The following is a 25,312-nucleotide window of genomic DNA, read 5'->3' on the forward strand; positions in this document are numbered from 1 at the left end:
AATTTTCTGCCCAGGGAAGCAGTTGAGGCTTCCTCACTAAATATATTTAAGATACAGTTAGATAGATTTTTACATAGTAAGGGAATTAAGTGTTCATGGGAAAACGCTGGTTGATGGAGCTTAGTTTACAGACAGATCAGCCATGATCTAATAGAATGTCGGGGCAGGCTCGATGGGCTGGATGGCCTTACCCTGCTCCTATTTCTTATGCTCTTATGTTTTTATGTTCTCCTCCCTGCTGCATTCTGCGAACACATCACCCTCATATTTCACTCACCTGCTCCTTGTTGGGGATTTGACAATTCCGTCTTTAATGAGCTTCCAAGATCACAGACAGTGACCCCACTTGTGCTGGATCCAGAGTACGGATCAGTGTCCCTGATACCTCTGTGTCTGCGCTGATTTTGTTCGGCTTTCTCTGCGGCCGGAGTGCATCCGCCTGGGACACCGTTCTCAATCCGACGCTGCTTTGGTACCTTGCTTCCCGTGTCCTGATTATCTTCCATCAATGCATTGCCTGGGAAGAATCTCTTGACTGCTGTCCAGAACCATTTCCCACCTGAAATAAATGATGAATTGCAGGTTATACTGGAGTGATTTGGAGCTGAGCAGAACAAGGATTCACAATGGGTGGGCACAACTGAGCCAAAACTCTGGCTGACCAGATTTGGATTGGGACTGAGCTGGTGAACGTGAACTGCACTTCCTACTAGTTACTGATTCTGATAAGCCAGTGACAGGACACATGCACTCCCAGAAAAAGAACAGGATAGACACAGTAATACTGATCACTAACTTGGTGCTGATGACCAGGGAATCTAAAGGGAACAGCGTCAGGTGATACCGGGAAATATTACTGAGTGTATTTTCCACAAGCAGAAAAATCCCTTGGTTACACGCTGGACAATCGCCTGTGTCACACACAGATGAGTCACTGGATTACAGACTGTCCTATCCGTTTGATCACACATACTTCATTCACTGTGCAACAAACTGTCCACACCACTGGGTGAAAAACAACTATTTGCTATGCATCTCCTGCTCTCTTTAACTTTACAAAATGAACCTATTCTTTGGTGCACTTTTCACGTTCATCTCAGACCCCTTGTAAATTTACATAACCCCCTTCACTGTCCATTCTACCACCAATATTGCTGACACCTGCAAACTTCCGAACAACATTAACAACTTTACCTACCTAATCTTTAAAATATGGAGCAAACAGTAGACCTTGTGCCCATCCACACTACAGGTCATAAGCCTCCAAACTGAATAGCCCGCCAATTATTAACCTTCGTATTCCTTCCTCCTAGTCAGTTTTGTATCCAGATAGCTGGCTTGCCCGCAAGAAAATAACCTCAGTATTTTTTGTGGTGTCTATATGTACACTGATAATAAATTCAATTAACTTTGAACCCCGAAGTTTCCAGGTATACAATGTGTGGAGTCGACAGAATGTTTACCATTATTAGCTGCAGCGCAGAATATAGGTGCAGGGAGATCTTGTGACAAGGCTATAAACTGTTGGTTGAATCAGTTGGAATAGTGTGTGCATTTCTGGTAACAACACTACAGGAAGGATGTATTAATACCGGAGAGTTTGCAAATTGAACATTTCAATTACAAGGGAGATTGGATTGGATGAGCACATTTTCTGATTCAGAGTCTCAACTCAGACTTAGATTATTCATTTCCCTCCATAGTTGCTACCTGACCTGCTGAGTTCCTCCATCATTGTATGTGTGTGTGTGTGTGTGTGTGTTACCCGCTCTAGATCCCACCTTGAAATGCAGTGGGATTCATTTTATTCCGACACACCGATAACATTACATTGACCCGATTCTTTTTTTTGATTCAATGTTTGTCTCCTGCTGTTTTATTTTTCTTGTGACATTTCAGCATTCAAACTCCCTTTTTTTGAGAAACCAAATTCACCATTTGTCCACAGCGCAGACATTCATTGGGGTATTAAAACTCCGAAACAAACCGCAAGTATATCTACATATCTACAGTAAGTCGTCTCCTGATCCTTTGCCATTCCCAACACTGGCAATGTTCTCGGCTCGGCTACAAAAAATACATTTCGTAAACTCCCCTCATCTCCTTTCCGCAGCAGCCAAGAAAACCAATGGGGGGGGGGGGGGGGTGGTTGATAGCTGCCTGTCCAAAACATGAAATGCTGTGTTATCACACAATTTCTGAAATTGCGGAAAAGTTCCTATCAGCTGGCACTGAGTTTTATTAATGAAAGTTGGAGATGTCTCACACATCAGTACCTCTCTAGAGGCAAAACAGACCCTGACTCTTGACTTTTACATAACCTACAAACCTGCTGTTGCATTCCTGTTTCACTCACCACCACCTAATTCAGAACCTCCTGGTTTTTTCACACAAGAGAAGCTTTGCATGGCGAGCGAAGTGATTTCACCATTACCGGTGACAGGTCCCTGCGCTGCACCTGTTACGTTGATCAATTACGCAATACCAGTTGGATCAATGGCCCTTTTGGATGAAACTTTAACATCTGTGCAAGTTTCTTCATCTGAAATCTTGTGCAGTAACAGGACGGAAGTTTAATTATAAACTTCCCAGTGAACATACCTGTAGCCATTCTGATTCTGACTGAAGATTGCTAATTGTCGTCGACTTGTTTACACTTTGTTTCCGGTGCGGGGAAGCTCCACCTGCTGGTGATGCTGTGAATTACACAACAAGCAAACAGTGAGTCAGAGTACGATTGAAAATATGACAACAGGTCCATCCCCTGTATCAGAGCAGCAGTTGGATTAGGGGCCAACCCTTCCCCGTTTCTATCAACTTTTGTAAGTCTGTCCAGTGATATCTGACGCTTCCTATTGATAGAGTCACAGATCAACAGAGCACTGATACAAACCCTTCTGCCCAATGAGACAATGCCAACCACAGTGCCCACCAAGATGGACCCAATTTCCTATGATGGATCCATTTCCCTCCTGGCCTCCTCACTCCATCTACACATCCCAACTGCTTCTGTAATTAGACAACTGTGCCTGCCTCATCCACTTCCCCTGGCAGTTCCCTTCACATAATCACCAAACTATTGCATGAAACCGTTGTTGGTTTTGCAATCTATTTACCACTCCTGCCAACTTAGATCACCTATAAGTTACGGCAATCTTCACTGTCAGCACAGTCTACTAATTTTATGTCATCTGTGAACTTACTGGTCAAGCCTTCTGCACTCGCATTCAAATCATTGCTACAAAATAACGAATTTTAAAAGTTCATAGCCTGTAGCCCTGGCGGCACACCACTTGTTACCCACCTTCATCACGAGGAGAAAACTTCAATCACTATACTTTGCTTGCTACTTTATGCTAAAGTTAAATCCATCTAACTTGCTCTTTCTGTTGTCCGCATGAAGGGCCTAAACTTTCAGACCAGGCTGCCATGTGGGATCTTATCAAAGATTTTGCTGAAGTCTAATACAGAACATCCATGGGAAAATATCTTCGAATTTTCACCTCTGCTTAATGTCTGGTTCACAGTTTCTGACAATGTAATTAGTAGAAAAGTACTTGATGACGTCAGGGTGCGTAAATATAAAGCATTGGTTGTCATTTGCTTGTGAGGACTGAATGAACTGTGGTGTTTGTACATTGTGTTACAAAAAGGTTTGCTATCAGCAGAGGCTTCTATGTCGATATACTCAAGTGTAAGTAAATATTGCAGCTTGCAACAACCAGAGCGGTCAATGACATGTTACTGTAGCTCATGGTAATTCCATATTTCTGCAATCACTACAGCGCAAAGCATTTATGGTATAAATCGTTATCACATTTTGAGATGATTATGGGGTAACGCAGACAAGCAAGGAAGCATCGGAACCGAGCACAAGTTACCATCGGAAGATGCAAGATTTGAAATGAGCAAACACTGAGGGAATGTGAGTGGCTTTAAAGAGCTGGAGTGATTGCAACTGGGTCTGGCAGTGGCATAACTGGTACTTCTGGGCACAATCAGTCTTACTCCAACTATTTTTTACCTTCCATTGTACCGGTATATAATATCTAAAGGACCAGTGTTTCAATGGGACTCACCAAACTCTCTCCTGACTGAATCAGTGGCAAATCTGAGTCAGATGGGTTCTCTCCAGTTGATACTCTCAATCCTCAGGCTCGTTCACTTGTTACTGTTCGCTTGTCTTCAGTCATGGTTTGCTTCCAGATGTGGGTATTTCTACTAATAAATCTCTCACCGCAGGTCTAACTTTAATTAGAGGGATAATAAAGCATGTTAACAGTATAAAGGAGAACAAAACATTTGTGCTCAATATCCTGAAAGCAAAACTCACTGAAATTTAAACATTGAAGACAAATTTAACAACCTCAGTGAATAAATCTGTAATTGTCCCTCACACATCACAGAACCTGATATGAAGGAGTCATCGTTCAGTCATGGTAACATAATATATCAGAGCAGAATCAAGTTATTCGATCCATATGATTACCACCAACCCACCCCCACAACGCTTTATTTATTCCTCATGTAACACCGAAGTTACTTAGCAATCAAGAATATGTCAAACTCTGGCATAAATGTTTTCAGTAATTGCCTCCATCACAAATATGGCAGCATATTCACACATCAACTAAGCTTTGGCTGAGAAAAAGAATCCTCCATCGCAGTTTTAGAGGAAAACATTTATTATCAGCTTGCGCTCTGAACAGATGGAGACTTCCTCTCCATGTTCACAGTATCCAGGTTTTTTCAGCATTCGATAGGTTTATATAAATACACCCTGACCCCCAGCCCCACCACCATCACTGAACTCCATTCACTACAGGCCCAGAGTCATCAAATGGGCCACATAAATAAGGACTAACACGTAGGCCTTCAAAAGCTCCGGATACATAAAAACTATCATTCTTGTGAGCCTTGTAAGCAACAACTGTACTGTCCAGTTTAAGATGATGCTGGTGAGACACAGCCACGCCTTGCCGCTGGTAAACAGAACTACAAATTATTGTGTTATTTACACATATTTCTCGGACATACTGCAATCAATAGCCCATAACTTCCCTTTCGGAGATGAACATTTGAACAGCTTTTATAACCTGACATTTTTGCGGTGTGAACTGAAGTCTCTAAGGTTTAGAAGGGTTACATCCTGCCCTGTACGGCCTGAATCGAGGCGGTGCGCCCAGGTTCGAGAACGGAGAATAAGCCAATGCTTGGCCATAGCTGCAGTGGACTTGAAGGCAAATTCAGCAGAACTGGGGCAAGGCGATGGTCAAAGGATTCGGGCCTGAATTAAGGAAGGGCGCGAGGTTTGAACAATTTAAGCGCTGGGTCAAATTTGAAAGTTGGATACGTTCGGAATCGAGGCAGCTGGGTCCGGGCCAGAGCAATTTGAAGTGGCAGGGTCTGGTTCCAAGAGCAAGGAATGACGCCATGTTTGCTCAATTTGAGCGCCGGGCCAGATTGAAAATGGTCAGGGTGTCGGTGCCGGAGCAGAGGGACTCCGTGAGGTTTACTCGTCTCTGCGCTGAACTGAGGCTGTAGCTTGCAACTAATAGTTTCCTCAGGCGGTTGCTCGGATGATCTGGTTCGTGGCACATTTTTGTGATCATCGGTTCTGAATGTCAGTTGCTTATTGTTTTGGATGCACATTGTTTTCCCTGCACATTAGGTGTTTGACGGTCTTCTTTTCTTAATGATTTCCATTGAGTTTCTTTGTTTTGTGGCTTCCTGTAAAGTGACGAATCCCAGGGGAGTATATAGTATAGACACTTTTGTAATATATGTACTCTGAATTTAGAACGGCAATAAACACATTTCAAGAAATAGCAGGCAACTTGGTAAAAAGATAGTTACCAGGGAAAAGCTGTGGTTTCTTTCCTGTCTAAATCGCAAAACGAACTACTGTGCACTTTCTACTTCCAGCAGATGTAAACCATTCCAGTGTGAATGTAATAAAAAGTCAGTGGAATCACTAGAACAGCTCAAAAGGTAAGGAACAGCTATGGGAGAGTCACAAATTAATCGATTTGTGTTTTTGACCTTCCGTCAGAATGGCCTCAAATGTTTTCAGTTCTTAGTGCAGATCGCCAGCATCCTGAGTTTCTGTTTGATTTCCACTGCCTGACAGACAGATGACAGTGAGAGGGAATTTTCAAACAGCGTCAGAACACTGAAATCCTCTGTGTCCAATCCTATTGTTGCAAACACGGAGCACCCATTCAATCGCAGCCTCTCTCTGTCAGGGATGGAATGGGAACTCACTCCATCCTCAGATTAACAATCGTTGCTTCAAAGGAAATCTCAGAAACAAATACCTGAGTCCGGAACTCATGCAACCCTTGCTCAACACCTCATAAAGCTGGGCTCCTGATCACTCGGTTCACATTATCTGGGCCAAAAACTGTGTTATCCCAGGACCCAACCTCGTAGGAACACAGTCACCCCACCCCAAAATCCTTGCACTTCATCCACACTGAATGGTATAGTGAGTAATTTGCCACGACCAATGTCCAGCAACCGTACACTTCTGCTTCATTGCGAAAGAAGGAACATCATGCCCCATCTGTAGCAGTTCATGCAAGAGCCAAATCCCAAATTCTGACAGCTCCATATTCCCGAAGTCCCCATCCCAGCATTACAGCCCAAGCACCAACTCTTCATGTAATCATTGCTGCCAGTAACATGCAGCACTGTCTCGGCCATTCAGAGTTCAAAAATTAACACCCCGTCATCAACCTACGGCACGACGGGAACCGGATGATCTGACTGGCCAGAGGTCGGCTGGATATCCTGGGTGTTAGTTACGAGAGGGTGAGGAGATGTTTTACATCGTCTCCAGCAGCTAAACTGAATATATTTTATCATGATCTTATTATTAAATGAGATATTGCCCAACACAATTGAACAACACATTTTGAGCAGAATAAAAAGATTAACATCGCCACTTGGGAATCCCCCTCCAAGTCAGTCGCCATCCTGACTGGGAAACATATCGCTGTTACTTCATTTCCGCTGGGTCAAAATCATGGAATTCCCTGCTGAACAACACTGTGGGTGTACCTACACTCAGGGAGTGCAGCGGTTCAAGAAAGCAACTCATCACCATCTTCTGAAGTGTATCTGTGGATGCTGGCTGAGCTGCCGACACCATGTAAATGAATAAAAAGAGCAATGCTTTTGATATAAAATTGAAATTAAAGTGCTGGAAACATCAAATTGGATCTGTGGAAACACTAAAAGACCCAGGATCAGAACTGGGACCGCCTAATCTGCTGACCACTCAATTGCGTAATTTGTCCCAGACAAATGCTCATACCTACAATGGGAGAAATACTGCACACCAGGGTTCTTAGAGAGCTAGTTAAAGAGATATCGGGGCATTAATAGTTATCTTTTGAGAAACGAAAATCTCATATATTTAAATTGGACCTTCTTTGTATTCGCCGTTCAACATTAATTCTGTATTGTTAAGCACCTGAGCCTCATTGCCGCACAGTACACTCCCTCGGACAAGGCGTGTTTCATTTTACTGTATTCATTACTAATTACTCGATAACAGAGAGGCCCCCGGTGAAACAGTTATCGCCAGTCTATTGAACTTAATATCTATAACAGGAATCACGACTGTGTACCATATTCAATCGATTTTAATATGCATAACATCTAACGTGTTCCAGTCTCCAATGTTCCATCTAATTACTCTTTTTGCAGCTGCGTCGATAAACCATTGGCTTGAGCCGGAAATTTTCAGACAGCCTGGATAGATAGATACTTTATTCATCCCCATGGGGAAATTCAACTTTTTTTCCAATGTCCCATACACTTGTTGTAGCAGAACTAATTACATACAATACTTAACTCAGTAAAAAAAATATGATATGCATCTAAATCACCATCTCAAAAAGCATTAATAATAGCTTTTAAAAAGTTCTTAAGTCCTGGCGGTAGAATTGTAAAGCCTAATGGTATTGGGGAGTATTGACCTCTTCATCCTGTCTGAGGAGAATTGCATCGATAGTAACCTGTCGCTGAAACTGCTTCTCTGTCTCTGGATGGTGCTATGTAGAGGATGTTCAGAGTTATCCATAATTGACCGTAGCCTACTCAGCGCCCTTCGCTCAGCTACCGATGTTAAACTCTCCAGTACTTTGCCCACGACAGAGCCCGCCTTCCTTACCAGCTTATTAAGATGTGAGGCGTCCCTCTTCTTAATGCTTCCTCCCCAACACGCCACCACAAAGAAGAGGGCGCTCTCCACAACTGACCTATAGAACATCTTCAGCATCTCACTACAGACATTGAATGACGCCAACCTTCTTAGGAAGTACAGTCGACCTAAGATGTGTGTGCGCTTTGCAATATGCATCTATGAATACTTAGAGTGAAAAATTAATACAAGTCGCATATTTTGTTTTTAGTTGTTAATTGGAGGATATGATAAAATACAGTAAAACAAAGAAAAAGAAAATCAGGTTTCCTAAACGTTTTACGAGCTGCATTCAATTCTAACCGCGCTGCAACAAAGGCTCCATGGCAGAAGCATTTTATTTACAGCGCGGTCGCACACTGGCGCAGCTCCGAAAGAACAGTGACAGTCTCTCTCTCCAGGTTACCCCAACTGTGCCGAGATAGCCCGCAGCCCCCCCCCCCCCCCCAGAGATGACAACCAGTCAAAGTTGACAGCAAGATAAGGAAATCCTTCTCCTTCAGTTTATTGCTCACTTACTGGAAACAAGTTACCGCATCACAGCAGCAATCATATGAAATTATGACCATTTCCTGCTGGTGAATTTGCCTGAAATCCCATTTACTTTACAAATAGTTGTATCGTTCATGGTCAGAGAACGATGCAAAAACACTAAAGATTAAATTCACTGGGTCTCTTATTTGTTAGAGTGTTGAATTAGTAACAGGACATTCGTCCCGTCAGTCCTGTTCCGCCATTCTCAATGATCACAGCGAGACTTCCATGCGACCGTCTGTAACACGTCGCTCCCTTGTTTGTAGAGAATCTGTGGTCTGCGGAATTAAACACATTGAAAAAAAAAACTCTGCTTCTCTTTCCCTTTAAGGACGAGAATTCCAAACACACAGAATTTCCACCTCCTGGCAATAGCCTCATGTATCTTCTCCAGTTTCAGCTATCCCTACAGCAGCAACCTTGTTCTCCACATTCCTGCCTGGACTCCGCTTGATATTCAATGTATCCAGCAAGGGCTCAATTCATTTATAATATATACATTTGTAAAATCTCCTCACCATCTAAATAACAGTGACTAAAATCAACTCCCGTGAATTTCTAATACCAGCGAATGCATTCAAATGCCCCCATTCATCCAATACCCGAGGGTAAAATCATTTTACCTCTAATTCTACTAAATCAAACAAGCTGAGGTTGATACATGTGGTGGTGCGGTAGCGCAGTGGTCAGCACTGAAGTGGACGGTAGCCAGTGGTCAGCACTGAAGTGGACGGTGGTCAGTGGTCAGCATTGAAGCGGACGGTAGCGCAGTGGTCAGCATTGAAGTGGACGGTAGCGCAGAGGTCAACATTGAAGCGGACGGTAGTGCAGTGGTCAGCATTGAAGCGGACGGTAGCGCAGAGGTCAACATTGAAGCGGACGGTAGTGCAGTGGTCAGCATTGAAGCGGACGGTAGCCAGTGGTCAGCATTGAACCGGACGGTAGTGTAGTGGTCAGCATTGAAGCGGACGGTAGCTCAGTGGTCAGCACTGAAGCGGACGGTAGCCAGTGGTCAGCATTGAAGCGGACGGTAGTCAGTGGTCAGCATTGAAGCGGACGGTAGCACAATGGTCAGCATTGAAGTGGACGGTAGCGCAGAGGTCAACATTGAAGCGGACGGTAGCCAGTGTTCAGCATTGAACCGGACGGTAGCACAGTGGTCAGCATTGAAGCGGACGGTAGCCAGTGGTCAGCATTGAAGCGGACGGTAGTCAGTGGTCAGCATTGAAGCGGACGGTAGTGCAGTGGTCAGCATTGAAGCGGACGGTAGCTCAGTGGTCAACATTGAAGCGGACGGTAGTGTAGGGGTCAGCATTGAAGCGGACGGTAGTCAGTGGTCAGTATTGAAGCGGACTGTAGCCAGTGGTCAGTATTGAAGCGGACGGTAGTCAGTGGTCAGCATTGAAGAGGATGGTAGCCAGTGGTCAGCATTGAAGCGGACGGTAGTGTAGTGATCAGCATTGAAGCGGACGGTAGTGTCGTGGTCAGCATTGAAGCGGACGGTAGTGCAGTGGTCAGCATTGAAGCGGACGGTAGCTCAGTGGTCAGCATTGAAGCGGACGGTAGTGTAGTGGTCAGCATTGAAGCGGATGGTAGTCAGTGGTCAGTATTGAAGCGGACGGTAGCGCAGTGGTCAGTATTGAACCTGACCGTAGCCAGTGGTCAGTATTGAAGCGGACAGTAGGGCAGTGGTCAGCATTGAAGCGGACGGTATGTTAGTGGTCAGCATTGAAGCGGACGGTAGCGCAGTGGATAGCATTGGAACGGACGGGGAACAGCTGCAGAAGCCCCCGGACATGCACTCAGTGGCCACATTATTAGGTACGGGAGGTATATAGTAAAGTGCCCACTGAGGGTAGAATTTGCTATTTTTATATAGGCCTCTGAGAATTACCACAATATTTGTTAATATAAATATCACTGACAGATCTACCCTGTCTGTCCTAAAAAAATACACATACAGAATAATAAAATACACAGATCCGTCAAGCCACGCGATTTCAATGATAACATTGATATGGTAGAAATATTAGAAATGCTGCCGTTACAAGTGGGCCTATTAAAACACCGTAACACTGCCCAATACAGTCCATCTTCCTATCTGATGCAGAACTCCTGGGTCTGGTTTCAGGGAATCCGAGCTTCTGAATTTTATGCCCCTAACACCAAGTGAACACACCCTGAACAATGTTCAGTTGATAACACGCTCATAAACCTGAACTTCACCGTATTCAGCATGTAACGCCACACCTTGTTCCACAGCGCTTGTGTTAAACCACACAAAGACTCACCTTGCTTCAATGAGATTTTCTAACTTGTGTTCCAAACCAGAATTAATAATTCAGTGCACAAAATTTTAACACCTCCAGAGAGGAATCATAACCCGAATCCTGATTCCGTTCGGTTGGTGCTGTCACTTGGATTTATTATTCAACTTAGGACCAGTTTATTGTCAGATTATAAACTCCAGCGACAGCTCAGGGCAAAGATCGCTGTGGGTTTATTGCACAGAGACAGCAGAGGGAAGGGCGCTCTCAACTCTGATGGGATATTATGCATTTGGAATAATGTTCTTTTTTGACCAGCGGACATTCCGTTTCTCAGTTGTAAACTTTGGGCAATGGGTTATTGGGGAGCGGCTGTGCCAAGATTACCATCTCCCAGAGATAACAACCGGTCAAAGTCCACAGCACGATATGAATGCTCTTCTCCTTCAGTTTATTGTTCACTTACTGGAAACAAATTGCAGGATCACAGCGCCATCATATGAAATTTAGACCATTTCCTGCAGGTGGTTTTGCCTGACATCGCATTTAGTTTACATATACATCAACCGTTTTTCATCAATGAGTGATGGAAACACTCGAAACATTAAATACTCTGGGTCTCTTATTTATCGGAGGTTGTTGCTGGCATATTGAATTAGTAGCAGGATATTCGGCTATTTTTATTTGAAGAAATAACAGGCGGGTTAGAGAGAGGTGAATACGTTGATGTTGGGTACTTGGATTTTCCAAAGGCCTGTGACAAGGAGCCACACTTGAGGCTGTTTCACAAACTAGGAGACCATGGCATTACAGGAAAGATTCCAGCATGGATAAATCCGTGCCTGGTTGGCAGGAGGTCTTATGGTCTTATGGAAATGCAGCTTCCCTGGAGGTGGAGGAAAGAGGACACACCAACAGGTGGAACCAGCTGTGGGAAGACATGGATTGTCAGGTCTGAGAACGAGTTGAATGTACCATAACCTTCAGACTGAATCAGAAAACCATTCTAAGGGTATTTGAAATGTCAGAGGCATGGGGATGTGATCACATGTGTTGAGGGCAGAGGTTGTGTCTCCATCAGACCCTCGGTGAGATGGTTCAAGTTACAATGTGCAGGGTTGAAAACACAATGTGTGGTGCCGGATTTAATCACTGATTCTGACACAGTGAGAGGGTTGGTTTTGCTGTAAGGAAGCAACATTAATGGAAGAAGACAAAGGAACTTCATCGGTTTCCAGTTGTTTAGCTGACGTGTCCAATCTGTATGTTCTCTTGACAAAAATAGATATTCGCAGTGGCGACAAGGGGTACAGTCTGGTTTATTTCAGGTTGGAGAGGGGTGTGGAGTTTTGGAATCAGTGCCTTGCGGTGCCACCATCGTTAATTTAGCATGTCCGGAGTGGTGTATTACACAGCACGGAAACAGGCCTTTGGCCGGCCATACCTGTTCTGACCATCCACTCACTGTCTACACTGGTCCCATTCATCAACACTTGGTTCATAGCCGTCTGTATCTCGGCAGTTTCAATGCTCATCAGGATTTTTCCCTGGATCACGTCTTGAATGATGGATCAACATGAGGTACTCGCTTGTTCTCTAGGAGTCTGCTGGCAGCTAGGCAGGACACAAGGATATTGATCAAGGCCCCAGCAATTTCTTCACTGGCCTCTCTCTGTAACGGGGTACATCCCATCAGGCCCTGGAGACTTATACGCCTTAATGCACTTTAAGAGACCCAACACTGTCTCCTCCTTTATTTCAGAATGCCCGAGCATACTAGTACTCTCGGCACTGATCTCCCTATCCTCCATGTCTTTCTCCTTGGTAAATACTGATGTAAGTTACTCATTAAGGACCTCACACACATCCCCGAGGGCTTTGTTTGATTGGACCTTCCTGAGTACAAACTTTTCCTTTTCCTGCTTGACTAAATTCATCACTTCTCTCCATATTTAAGGTTCTGTGACGCTGCCAATCTTGATATTTCTTCATACTGCAATATACCCGTCCTGTACTCTATGCAGATAGACTTTGAACACCCTCCACATGTCAGATGTGACTTGCCAGAAATAGCTGTCTCCCATTAGCTCTCCATAGTTCTTGCTTAGTGAATTCATAATTTACCCTGATCCAATTCTTTACTCTCCCGCAAAGTCTACACTTTCCTTCTCTAAATCTCTCTTAAACTTAAGGAGTTCTGCCCTAACCATTCACCCACCAAATGGTCGGGTATCTAGCTAGCATAATTACCCAACATCAGTTTCAGTACAGCTCCTGCTTTTGTTGGACTATCTACATCCTGATTTAAGATGTCATCCTAGATAACAAAAATAGTCGATGCTAGTGAATCGGGGAGCTTTTAATAATCAAAAGAAGACAATTTAAAAAAGGAATCAGCAGAGAAATGGTGAAATATAAAGGCAAGCTAGCTAACGATATAAAATAAGATACCAAAATAAAGTATCATAATGAAGCACAGTAATGTATCATATTCAATCGCGATTAATATGTATAGAATCTAACGTGGTGCAATCTCCAGTGTTCCCACTAATTACTATTTTTGCCGTTGTGTGGATCAGCCATTGCTGTGAGCTGGAAATTTCCACACGGCCTGAAAAAAGCGCTGCATCTCCAATATGTTCCTTTTTGTAATGCGCATCAATGAATATTTAGAATGGACTGAGAAAAAAGATCACAGCACAGCCGCATACCGGCGCAGCTCAGAAGGAACAGTGACAGTCTCTCTCTCCAGGTTACTCCAAACTGCCTTGTCAGCAACAACCTGTTGTTGGAAACAGGAAAATCACAAAAATCAGCACCAAATCTCACCCATATTCAAATTTGAGATAGGTGAGGGCCTGTCTAAATGGTAAATGCACTAAATAGCTGTGTTATTAGGTAAAACTGTACAGCCACTCATTACTGGGAATCTGTTAATCGTGTGGCAGGAACTCAAAGGATAAAAGCATACAGGTATGGTCAAGGAGTTCAGTTGTTTTTCAGGCGAAATATCCGAATCTGGAATAAATGTGGTCTAAGTGACCTTGACCGTGGAATGATATCTGGTGTCAGACAGGGCGGCGTGAGCATTACGGAAACTGATCATCTCCTTGGATTTTCACGCACAATTCGCTCGGTTTACAGCGAATGGTGCGAAAACAAAATGAAAGAAAATCCAGTAAGCAGCATTTCTGGGGGGTGAAAACGTCTTGTTAATGGGAGACATCAAGGAGATTGACTAAACTGATTAAATCTGAAAGGAAGGTGACAATAACTTAAATAGCCAAGCGCTCCAAAAGCCGGGGTGCAGAAGAGTGTCACTGAACGCCGAACGTTGGATTTGGATGGGGAACAGCCGCGGTAAACCCCGAACATACACTCAGTGGCCATATTATTAGGTACAGGAAGTAGTTAAGAATTACCCACTAAGTGTAGACGTCCATAATTTTAACAACTGCCAGTGAGATTTACTACAGGATTTTTTTATTTTAAATATCACTGACAGATATACACAGTCTTTGCTCACAAAATTACACAGAATTAAATAAAACACGCATCTGTAAATCCAGGTGATCTTCTGGACAATATTGAACTGGTGGAAGCTCTAGAAATACTATCATGACAAGTGGGGTAATAAAAGACCATAACAACCTGATTTTACAATGTTAAAATATCCCATGACTATCGTAACGTTGTCCTTTTAACATAAATTTTCTATCTCCCGTTGTAATTTTCAGACCATGTCATTACTACTGTGTGGGGATCTGTATATAATCCCTATCAGGGCCTTTGTACCGTTGCAGTTTCCTAGCTCTACCCACAATGATTCAAGACCTTCCTACCCCATGTCACCTCTTTCTAATGATTTGATTTAATTTTCACCAAGAGTCACGCCACCCTTTCTGCCGACCTGCCTGTCCTTTCGATACAGTGTGTATCATTGGATGTTAAACTCCCAGCTGTAATATTCTTTCAGCCACGATTTAGTGACACCCACAATGTCATACATGCCAATCTGTAACTTTGCTGTGTTCGTCTATTATTCCTTATACTGCTCGCCTTCAACTGTAACATCGTCAGTATTGTACTCTCCCTTTCCCATTTTTTCTGCCTTTTACTTTCTAGCTCATCCTATTGACTGCGTTTGTCCTATCATCAGCCTCCTCTTTCTATCACTATGACTGCACATTGCCTCTGCTTGTGAACCAACTACCCCATTCTCACTATTATAACTCCAGTTCCCATCCCTCTGCAAAATTAGCCCTCCCGAGTCATTCTGGAAAACATGCCCTCAAGGGTATTGGTTCCTCTGGGATTCTGGTGTAACTCATCCCTTTTGTACAGGTCATACCTTGCCCAGACGAGATTCCAATCATCCATATATCTGAACCTATGCCTTCTGCACCAGTTCCTCAGCCACTGCCAAATCATTCTATTCTTGTCCTCACTAGCACGTGGCACAGCAGGCAATTCACAGATTACTACCCTGTAGGTCCTGTTTCACAGCTTTCTACCGAGCTTCCTATATTATCACCCAGGAACCCCTTCATTTTTCCTGCCCATGTCATTGGTGCCAGTATGCACCAAGACATCTGGCTGCTCACCCACCCCTATAAAATGCCATGGACCCGAACTGAGACATCCCTGAACCTGTCACCTGGGAGTCAACATACATCCAGAATCTCGTCTCTGTTCCTCTGACTATGGAATCTTTTATACCCGCTGTAGACCTCTTCCCTTCTGTTCTCTTCCGAGGGCAGGACCCAGAGGCTGTGCTTCCAACTGATAGTTCATCCGTCTCACTAGGTGTATACTCAAAGTGGTATACTTATTATTGAGGGGCACGTCCATGGGGCTTGTCTGCACTGGCTGCTCATTTTACTTCCTTCTGCCGGCAGTCACCAAGTTACTCTCCTCCTGCAACCTAGAGGTGACTAACTCCTTGTATCTACGAACTGAAGCTTAAACCATACCGGTACCCAAGAAGAGTGTGGTTAAATTCCTCAATGGCTATTGCCCAGTGGCACTTACATCCACAGTTGAAGTGTTTTGAGGGAATGGCATTGAAGCATATCAGCTCCTGTATGAACAGTGACCTGGTCCACTCCAATTTGTCTACTGAAACAACAGATCCACAGCACATCTTCTACATCTTCAGTGATCAACCTTAAGCCTGAATTGTAAAGAACTTGGGCCTGATCGCCTCACAGTACAATTCCCCTGATGAGGTGAATTCAGTTTTTGTGTGCTACACATTACCATTTCCATGATGACTGTGTGTCGGGGATAAAATAGTTTTAGCTGCTCTTTTCAGCCTCAATATCCCGTCTGTTACAGGTGTGGTGAACTACATATACCTGTCTGGACACGCCCCCCCCCCCAGCTGACTGCTCCTGTGGCTCCTCCCACAGACCCCTGTATAAAGGCGATTGAGGTCTGAGCCCGGCCTCTCTGTCTCCAAGATGTAGTATGGTGGTCAACCACTGCTTGTTCCTTCTTCCAGTCAATAAAAGCCGATATCTCGCCTTTACATCTCAGAGAGAGTTATTGATGGTGCATCAATAGGGAAGTGCGATACCGTGCCGTGTTCAAATGTATTTGCTCTTAGCGATTAGTATGCATAGATTCCAGGACTTTATGTTCCCTTAAGATTAACCCACCCTTGTCATCACAACAATGTTTAGTTCACGGTCTTCTCCGTGCCATCCAGATGTGGGAAACATGGGAATGAATAAATAGATGCAGATCTCATTCTTGATAACACCCGAGATGGGGGTGAGTGCATTGTCTAATTTGGAAATAAACTCAGTGGTAATTTTTTGAAGTGCACCTGTACACCAGCTCGTTAATGCTGATCAACAAATCACGTGGCACCAGCTCAGTTACTTTTATAAAAACATGCAGAAATGGTCAGGAGGTGCAGGTGTTGTTCAGAACAAACATCAGATTGGGGAAAAATGTGATCTTGGTGACTTTGACAGTAAAATGATTGTTGGTTCCAGATGGAGTAGTGTGAATATCTCTGGGATTGTCATGCACAACTGTCTCAATTTACAGACAATGGGTCGAAATACAAACAGACAAACATCCAGTGAGTGTCAGTGCTGGATGGGCAAACGCCGTGTGTATGAGAGAGACCGGAGGAGAATAGCCAGACTGATTCAAGCTGCCGGGAAGGCAACAGGAAGTCTAATAAGCACAGGTTGCAACAGGGAAATCGGCCGGTGGGTGAGTGGGCCAGTGAAGGAGTGGAGCTTTGTGGCTTTGACTCGAGAGGCTTCGACGAGAAGAGGCGGAGGACGAGCCTGTTCCCAGTTAGTCTTTACAATGACTCCCGAGACGGTGATGTGCCTCTCCTGTGAGATGTGACAGTGTTGGGGGAACTCCCCTGTCCCGCAGAGTCACATCTGCCAGAAGTGCATGCGGCTGGGCGATCTGGAAGACTGTGTGAGGAATCTGGAGCAGCATCTGGATGACCTTCGACACATAAGGGAGAATGAGGCAGTCATAGATGAGAGCTACAGGGAGGTAGTCACACCTAGGCTGCCGGAAGCAGGTCGTTGGGTGACAGTCAGAGGGGGGAAAGCGAATGTGAGTAGACAGGTAGTGCAGAGCCATTCCCATGAATAATAATTTTACCATCCTGGACACAGTTGGTGGGGATGACCGAACATGTGTGAGCCACGGTGGCAGGGCCTCTGACACTGAGTCTGATCCTGTGATGCAGAAGTATGGGACGGAGAAGAGGAGAGCTGTCATCATTGGAGTCTCTATAGTCAGGGGAGCAGACAGGAGATTTTGTGGACGTGCGAAGGACAGCCGTATGGTTTGTTGCCTCCCGGGTGCCAGGGTCTGGGATGCTTCTGACCGGGTGAATGACATCCTGGTATGAGAGGGAAAGCAACCAGAAGTCGTGATACATGTTGGTACCAACGACATAGGCAGGAAGAGGGATGAGGTCCTGAAGTGTGAGTTTCTTGAACTAGGCAGAAGGCTGAAGAACAGGACCTCAAGGGTGGTCTCAGGATTGCTGCCAGTACTATGTGATAGTGATGGTAAGAATTGAAGGAAATGGCAGTTGAATGTGTTGCTGAGGAATTGGTGCAGGGGGCAGGGTTTTAGATTTTTGGATCATTGGGGAAAGTGGGACCTGTACAGATTGGATGGGTTGCACCTGAATTCAAGGGGGAGCAATATCCTTGCAGGTAGGTTTTCTAGCATGGTTCGGGAGTGTTTAAACTAATTTGCAAGAGGGATCGGACTGGAGCGATAGAGAAGTGAAAGAAGTGCATGGAGTAAAGCCAGATCTAACATATAGAGAGGCTTTGAGGAAAGAGAAGCAGAATAAAGGGTGTAAAAGTAGTAAGGTAGAAGGGCTAAAGTGTATGTACTTCAATGCAAGAAGCATCAGGAACAAAGGTGATGAACTGACAGCTTGGATACATACATGGAATTATGATGTAGTGGCATTTCAGAGACTTGGCTGGAACCAGGGCAGGAATGAATTCTCAATATTCCTGGATTGCAGTGCTTTCAAAGGGATACAGAGGGGGGAAAAGGGGAGGAGGAGTGGCATTACTGGTCAGGGATACTATTACAGTTGCAGAAAGGGTGCGTAATGTAGCAGATCCTCTTTTGAGTCGGTATGGGTCGAAGTCAGGATCAGGAAGGGAGCAGTTACTCTATTGGGGGTATTCTATAGGCCCCCTGGTAGCAGCAGAGACAGCAAGGAGCAGACTGGGAGGCAGATTTTGGAAAGGTGCAAAAATAACAGGATTGTTATCATGGGTGACTTTAACTTTCCTAATATTGATTGGCACTTCATTAGTTCCAAGGGTTTAGATGGGGCAGAGTTTGTTAAGTGTGTCCAGGATGGATTCCTGTCACAGTAGGTTGACAGGCTGACTAGGGGGAATGCCAGACTAGATATAGTATTAGGTAACGAACTGGGTCAGGTCACATATCGCTCAGTGGGTGAGCATCTGGGGGATAGTGACCACCACTCCCTGGCCTTTAGCATGATCATGGTAAAGGATAGAAGCAGAGAGGACAGGAAAATTTTTAATTGGGGAAGGGCAAATTATGAGGCTATAAGGCTAGAACTTGCAGGTGTGAATTGGGATGATGTTTTTGCAGGGAAATGTACTATTAACATGTGGTCAATGTTTAAGGATCTCTTGCAAGATGTTAGGGATATATCTGTCCCGGTGAGGAAGATAAAGTATTGTAGGGTGAAGGAACCATGGGTGACAAGTGAGGTGGAAAATCTAGTCAGGTGGAAAAAGGCAGCATACATGAGGTTTAGGAAGCAAGGGTCAGATGGGACTAATGAGGAATATAGGGTAGCAAGAAAGGAGCTTAAGAAGGGGCTGAGAAGAGCAAGAAGGGGGCATAAGAAGGCCTTGGCGAGTAGGGTAAGGGAAAATCCCAAGGCATTCTTCAATTATGTGAAGAACAAAAGGATGACAGGAGTGAAGTTAGGACCGATTAGAGATGAAGGTGGGAAGACGTGCCTTAAAGATGTGGAAGTGAGTGAGGTCCTAATGAATACTTCTCTTCGGTATTCACCAATGAGAGAGAACTTGATGATGGTGAGGACAATATGAGTGAGGTTGATGTTCTGGAGCATGTTGATATGAACGGAGAGGAGGTGTTGGAGTTGTTCAAATACATTAGGATGGATAAGTCTCCGTGGCCTGATGGAATATTCCCCAGGCTGCTCCACGAGGCAAGGGAAGAGATTGCTGATCCTCTGGCTAGGATCTTTATGTCCTCGTTGTCCACGGGAATGGTACCGGAGGATTGGAGGGAGGCGAATGTTATCCACTTGTTCAAAAAAGGTAGTATGGATAGTCCGAGTAATTATGAACCAGTGAGCCTTACGTCTGTGGTGGGAAAGCTGTTGGAAAAGATTCTTAGAGATAGGATATATGGACATTTAGAGAATCATGATCTGATCAGGGACAATCAACAGGGCTTTGTAAGGGGCAGATGGTGTCTAACAAGCCTGATAGAGTTCTTTGAGGAGGAGACCAGGGATATAGATGAGGGTAGTGCAGTGGGTGTGATCTACATGTATTTTAGTAAGGCATTTGACAAGGTTCCACATGGTAGGCTTATTCAGAAAGTCAGAAGGCATGGGATCCAGGGAAGCTTGGCCAGGTTTATTCAGAATTGGCTTGCCTGCAGAGGGCAGAGGGCCATGGTGGAGGGAGAACATTCGGATTGGAGGGTTGCGACTAGTGGTGTCCCACAAGGATCTGTTCTGGGACCTCTACTTTTTTGACTTTTATTAACGATCTGGATGTGGGGGTTGAAGGGTGGGTTGGCCAGTTTGCAGACGACACAAAGGTGGGGGGTGTTGTGGATAGTGTAGAGGATTGTCGAAGATTGCATAGAGACGTTGATAGGATGCAGAAGTGGGCTGAGAAGTGGCAAATGGAGTTCAACCCGGAGAAGTGTGAGGTGGTACACTTTGGAAGGACAAACTCCAAGGCAGAGTACAAAGTAAATGGCAGGATACTTGGTAGTGTGGAGGAATAGAGGGATCTGGGGGTACATGTACACAGATCCCTAAAAGTTGCCTCCAAGGTAGATAGGATAGTTAAGAAAGCTTATGAGGTGTTAGCTTTCATAAGTCGAGGGATAGAGTTTAAGAGTCTCAAGGTAATGATGCAGCTCTATAAAACAATGGTTAGGCCACACTTGGAGTACTATGTCCATTTCTGGTCACCTCACTATAGGAAGGATTTGGAAGCATTGGAAAGGGTACAGAGGAGATTTACTAGGATGCTGCCTGGTTTAGAGCATGTGTATTATGATCAGAGATTAAGGGAACTAGGGCTTTACTCTTTGGAGACGCGATAGGGTGTACAAGATATTAAGAGGAATAGATAGTGGAGAGCCAGAGCCTCTTCCCCAGGGCACCACTGCTCAGTACAAGAGGACATGGCTTTAAGGTAAGGGGAGGGGAGTTCAAGGGGGATATTAGAGGAAGGCTTTTACTCAGAAAGTGGTTGGTGCGTGGAATGCACTGCCTGAGTCAGTGGTGGAGGCAGATACACTAGTGAAGTTTAAGAGACTACTAGACAGGTATATGGAGAAATTTAAGTTGGGGGGGGGGTTATATGGGAGGCAGTGTTTGAGGGTCAGCACAACATTGTGGGCTGAAGGGCCTGTAATGTGCTGTACTATTCTATGTTCTATAACTAGTGTGCAGAAAAGCATCACTGATCATGTAACATTTTGATCTTTGATGTGAACGGGCTACGGCAGCAGAAGACTATAAGACCTTAAGAAATAGGATCATAATTAGACCATCTGGCCCATCGGGTCTGCTCCACCGTTCAATCATGGCTCACCCTTTTTATTTCTGTCCTCCTCAACCCCAGTCCCGGCCTTTCACCGTAACCTTTGACGCCCTGTCCAAGACCATGAAGATACACTGAGCTGCTACTTTGTCAGGTACAGGAAGTGCGTAATAAAGTGCCGACAGAGTGTAGACTTTGATATTTGTATCAACGCCCAGTGAAATTTAGTACAGGAAATCCTCTCCCCATCTCTCCCTCCGTCTCATTGGAATGGCCTCCTCAATGTTCAGCAGAAGCAGATTATTACCATTAATTCTATCATCTCTGCAGTGTCATGGTCTTTGAAGGACAAGTGAGTGAGATGTTGCAGGTGAGAGGCAGGATTAAGGCGCTGAGATCACAGACAGACCTAGATTGGTCACAGTAAATTCAGCATGTGAATTTTATTAAATCTCCCATCAGCATCCTCCGGCTGACAAAACACATCCAGTGAATTTAACGTTAAAGGGATTTTCATCACACAGTAATGAGCATCATCTTAGATATTTGTAAAGTTTGTGTGATAGCAAGGAAACACATCAACTGGAGTAATGTAAATAGACATATTCGTCAGAATTTTATCTGATTGACCAGGCCACTTATCTCTAGTAAGTGAACACTAATTTGAAGATGAAAGGAGGAGAGTGGGGGTAGAGGGGGGAGAGGAGGAGGAGGGGTAAGGAGGTGTGGAGGGGGGAGGGAAGAGGGGAGGGGGGAGGGAAGAGGGGGAGGGAGGAGTGGGAGGGAGTGGGGGAGATGGGGGAGGGGGTGGAGACTGTATTGAACTGCTTTCAGTTCCTCCCAGAACAGGAACTATTTTGTCGACATCCCTGTAAAGATGCCGCAGGATGCTTTATTTCTCATCATGTATCCCACCGATTTTACCAAACTACTAAGGATACAATCAAGTACATTGCTATTTAAAAGAAAACTGCAATGTATACACCACCCTGTAAACTTAGGTCATGTCAAATTCTTCTCAATCACTGAGAAAAGCCAAGACAACAGACAACACACACAAAATGCTGGTGGAACACAGCAGGCCAGGCAGCATCAATACGAAGAAGCACAGGAAGTTGATGCATTCAATTAGCCGAAGGGAATTATTAATTCTTTCAAAAACGATTCGCTACAGTTCAATTGTTGAACAACTGAATAAGTTCTCAATCTCATTTAAGTGGCCGACTGCCTTGGTGATGTTCATATTTCAGTAAAAAGAGCTTCTTACCGTGTACCGCGGCTCCAGGTTCTGTTGCCACCCTGTCCCAGTGAGGCTGTGTTACGGGTTCTGTAAGTAATGAACACACTCTGGTTAATGTTCAGTCAGCTCCTGGTGATAATTATTAACTAAACCCACAGCGTTACCAGCAGGTCTCTCCGTGACCTTTTCCTTAGCACAGGGTACGTTCTGTCTCCAAACAAACATCACCATGGAGATGAAATGTGATCTCAGTGATTTTGAGAGTGGAATGTTTGTCGGTGCCGGAGGGTGCAGTTTGAATTTCGCAGAAACTGCTGAACTCCTGGGGTTGTCCTGTTCAGCAGTCTCAGTTTTGCGGAGAATGGCGCAGAAGAAGATCAGTGAGGGGCAGTTCGGAGAGCAGAAACGCTTTGTTAATGAGAGAGATTGAATAAGAAAAGCAAGATTGGTTCAATCTGCCGGGAAGACGACAGTAACTCAAATAACTACGCCACAAACGCATTGTGCAGAGAGGCGTCATTGGACGTGTAACATGTCGAACATTGAAGTGGACGGGCTACAGATGTAGAAAACCACGGACATACAATCAGTGGCCGCAGTATTAGGTACGGGACGTGCACAGCACAGTGCCCATTGATATGTGCTTTTGTCAGCCAGAAGTGGCTGACGGGAGATTTAATTACATTGGCATCCCGCAGTCACTGTGACCAACGCAGATCAGACTGTGATCTCGGCTCATCAATCCTGCCTCTCACCTGTAACATCTCACTCATTTGTGTATCAAGGGCCATCACACTGCAGGATTACAATATTACCTGAAAGACTCTCTTTCTCCTGAATATTGAGGACGGTCATTCCCATGACACACTAGACCCACAGAGAGAGGGAAATCATCTCAACTGTCTTCAACTGGCGGTGCCTGGTTTCAGATCCTCACACAACAGGAACTATTTAGTCCCTGTCAAGCTCCGCGGCATACTTTATGTCTCATCGAAGTTCCCAATCATTTTACCAAATTACCGCGGATACAATCAAGTACATTGTTATAAAAAAAACTGTAATGTGTAGAAGCAGGTCTCCCCTGTTTTAGGTAATACCGCAGGTCAAGAGCACACCAGATTCCTCATAGAAAAACTCACGGGGGCAGATGTCTCTCTGCTAAACCTTCTTTTGACCTCCCACCTACCCACTCACATCTGACAGAAGGGAAACAACACTGCAGACGGTGATCCACAACAGGTCCCACCAACCGACTATATAATGGAACCATCAACTCCTTACACCGCCTTCCCCCACGACCACCCCCCGCCCCGGCTGTAATCTCCAATGTGGGTGGTTCAATGCTTTTGACCACCAACCGAAATGCCGTCTAGGATGGACAGATAGTGTCGATCCGGTTAGTGAAGGAATAAGCAAAGCGAATCCTCAGTTCCCTCGGTCGGGGATCAGTAAAACCCCGAGTGTGGACGGATCGGCTTCCTGTTACTGCAAGCAGTAGCCCGGGGACAGTTCCGAGATGCGGGAAGCTCGCACCTCCCGAGCCTTTGCTAATGATTCGCAGCCAGGTTGGCAGTGCGGCGATTCCGATAACAGGTCCATCTGCACCAGTTCCCGCTGGGACATGCACAAGAAGCCAATGCATTCAATTAGATGAAGGGAATTATTAATTAATTTAAAAGCGATTCGCTGTAGTTCTAATTTCGATCAACACAATACGTTATCAATCTCATTCAATTGTTCATAAAAGTGGGTGACTGCCTTTGTGATGTTTATATTTCAGTAAAATGAGCTTCTTACCGTGTACAGCGGCTCCAGGTTCTGTTACCACCCTGTCCCAGTAAAGCTGCGTTACGGGTTCTGTAAGTAATGAACACACCCTGGTTAATAATCAGTCAGCTCCTGGTGATAATCATTAACTAAACGCACAGCTTTATCAGCGGTTCTCTCTCTATTCTGTTCCTTAGCACAGCGTACGTTCTGTCTCCAAACAAACATCACCATGGAGATTAAATGAGATCTCAGTGATTTTGAGAGTGGAATGTTTGTTGGTGCCTGAGGGTGCAGTTTTATAGACAACAGTCAATAGGTTCAGGAGTAGGCCATTCGACCCTTCAAGCCAGCACCGCCATTCAATGTGATCATGGCTGACCATCCGCAATCAATACCCCGTTCCTGCCTTCTCCCCATATTCCTTGACTCCGCAATCTTTAAGAGCTCTATCTAACTCTTTCTTGAAAGCATCCAGAGAATTGGCCTTCACTGCCTTCTGAGGCGGAGCATTCCATAGATCCACAACTCTCTGGGTGAAGAAGTTTTTCCTCAACTCTGTTCTAAATGGCCTACTCCTTATTCTTATAATGTGGCCTCTGGTTTTGGACTCCCCCAACATCAAGAACATGTTTCCTGCCTCTATCGTGTCCAATCCCTTAATAATCTTATATGTTTCAATCAAATCCCCTCTCATCCTTCCAAATTCCAGTGTTCTAGTGAAAACACTGTCATTCAAGCGTGAAGAAAGTTTAACTCTTTGTGATACAGGGAAGAGCGATAGAACCAATGACGCGATGTAAAATACATTAGCTGGGGTCTGGAAGGTCGACTGTTCTTTTCTCCATAGACGCTACCCGGCCTGCAGTGTTCCTCCAGCATTTTGTGTGTGTTGCTCTGATTTCCAGCATTTGCTGTTTTCTCTTGTTTCAGACAGATCGATGACGGGTCACTGCTCAGTTGGATATTTCACATGTCACTACCG

General features: G+C 44.7%; 1 protein-coding gene across 1 annotated transcript in view; it reads right to left on the minus strand.

Moving 5' to 3' along the window:
* LOC140722551 (uncharacterized) overlaps nt 1-24,398 on the minus strand; it is a 40,414-nt gene extending 16,016 nt beyond the window's left edge. The window contains exons 1-5 of the mRNA XM_073037257.1: nt 24,358-24,398; nt 22,588-22,647; nt 4,080-4,248; nt 2,602-2,696; nt 278-559 (exon numbers count right to left, since the gene is read on the minus strand). Coding sequence (XP_072893358.1) covers nt 278-559; nt 2,602-2,611 — 292 coding nt within the window. The 5' untranslated portion in view covers nt 2,612-2,696; nt 4,080-4,248; nt 22,588-22,647; nt 24,358-24,398. The remainder of the gene's footprint in view (nt 1-277; nt 560-2,601; nt 2,697-4,079; nt 4,249-22,587; nt 22,648-24,357) is intronic.
* Between the last annotated feature and the right edge of the window lie 914 nt (nt 24,399-25,312).

Source organism: Hemitrygon akajei, unplaced genomic scaffold (genome assembly GCF_048418815.1).
Source record: "Hemitrygon akajei unplaced genomic scaffold, sHemAka1.3 Scf000080, whole genome shotgun sequence".
In the NCBI taxonomy this organism is placed as follows: domain Eukaryota; kingdom Metazoa; phylum Chordata; class Chondrichthyes; order Myliobatiformes; family Dasyatidae; genus Hemitrygon; species Hemitrygon akajei.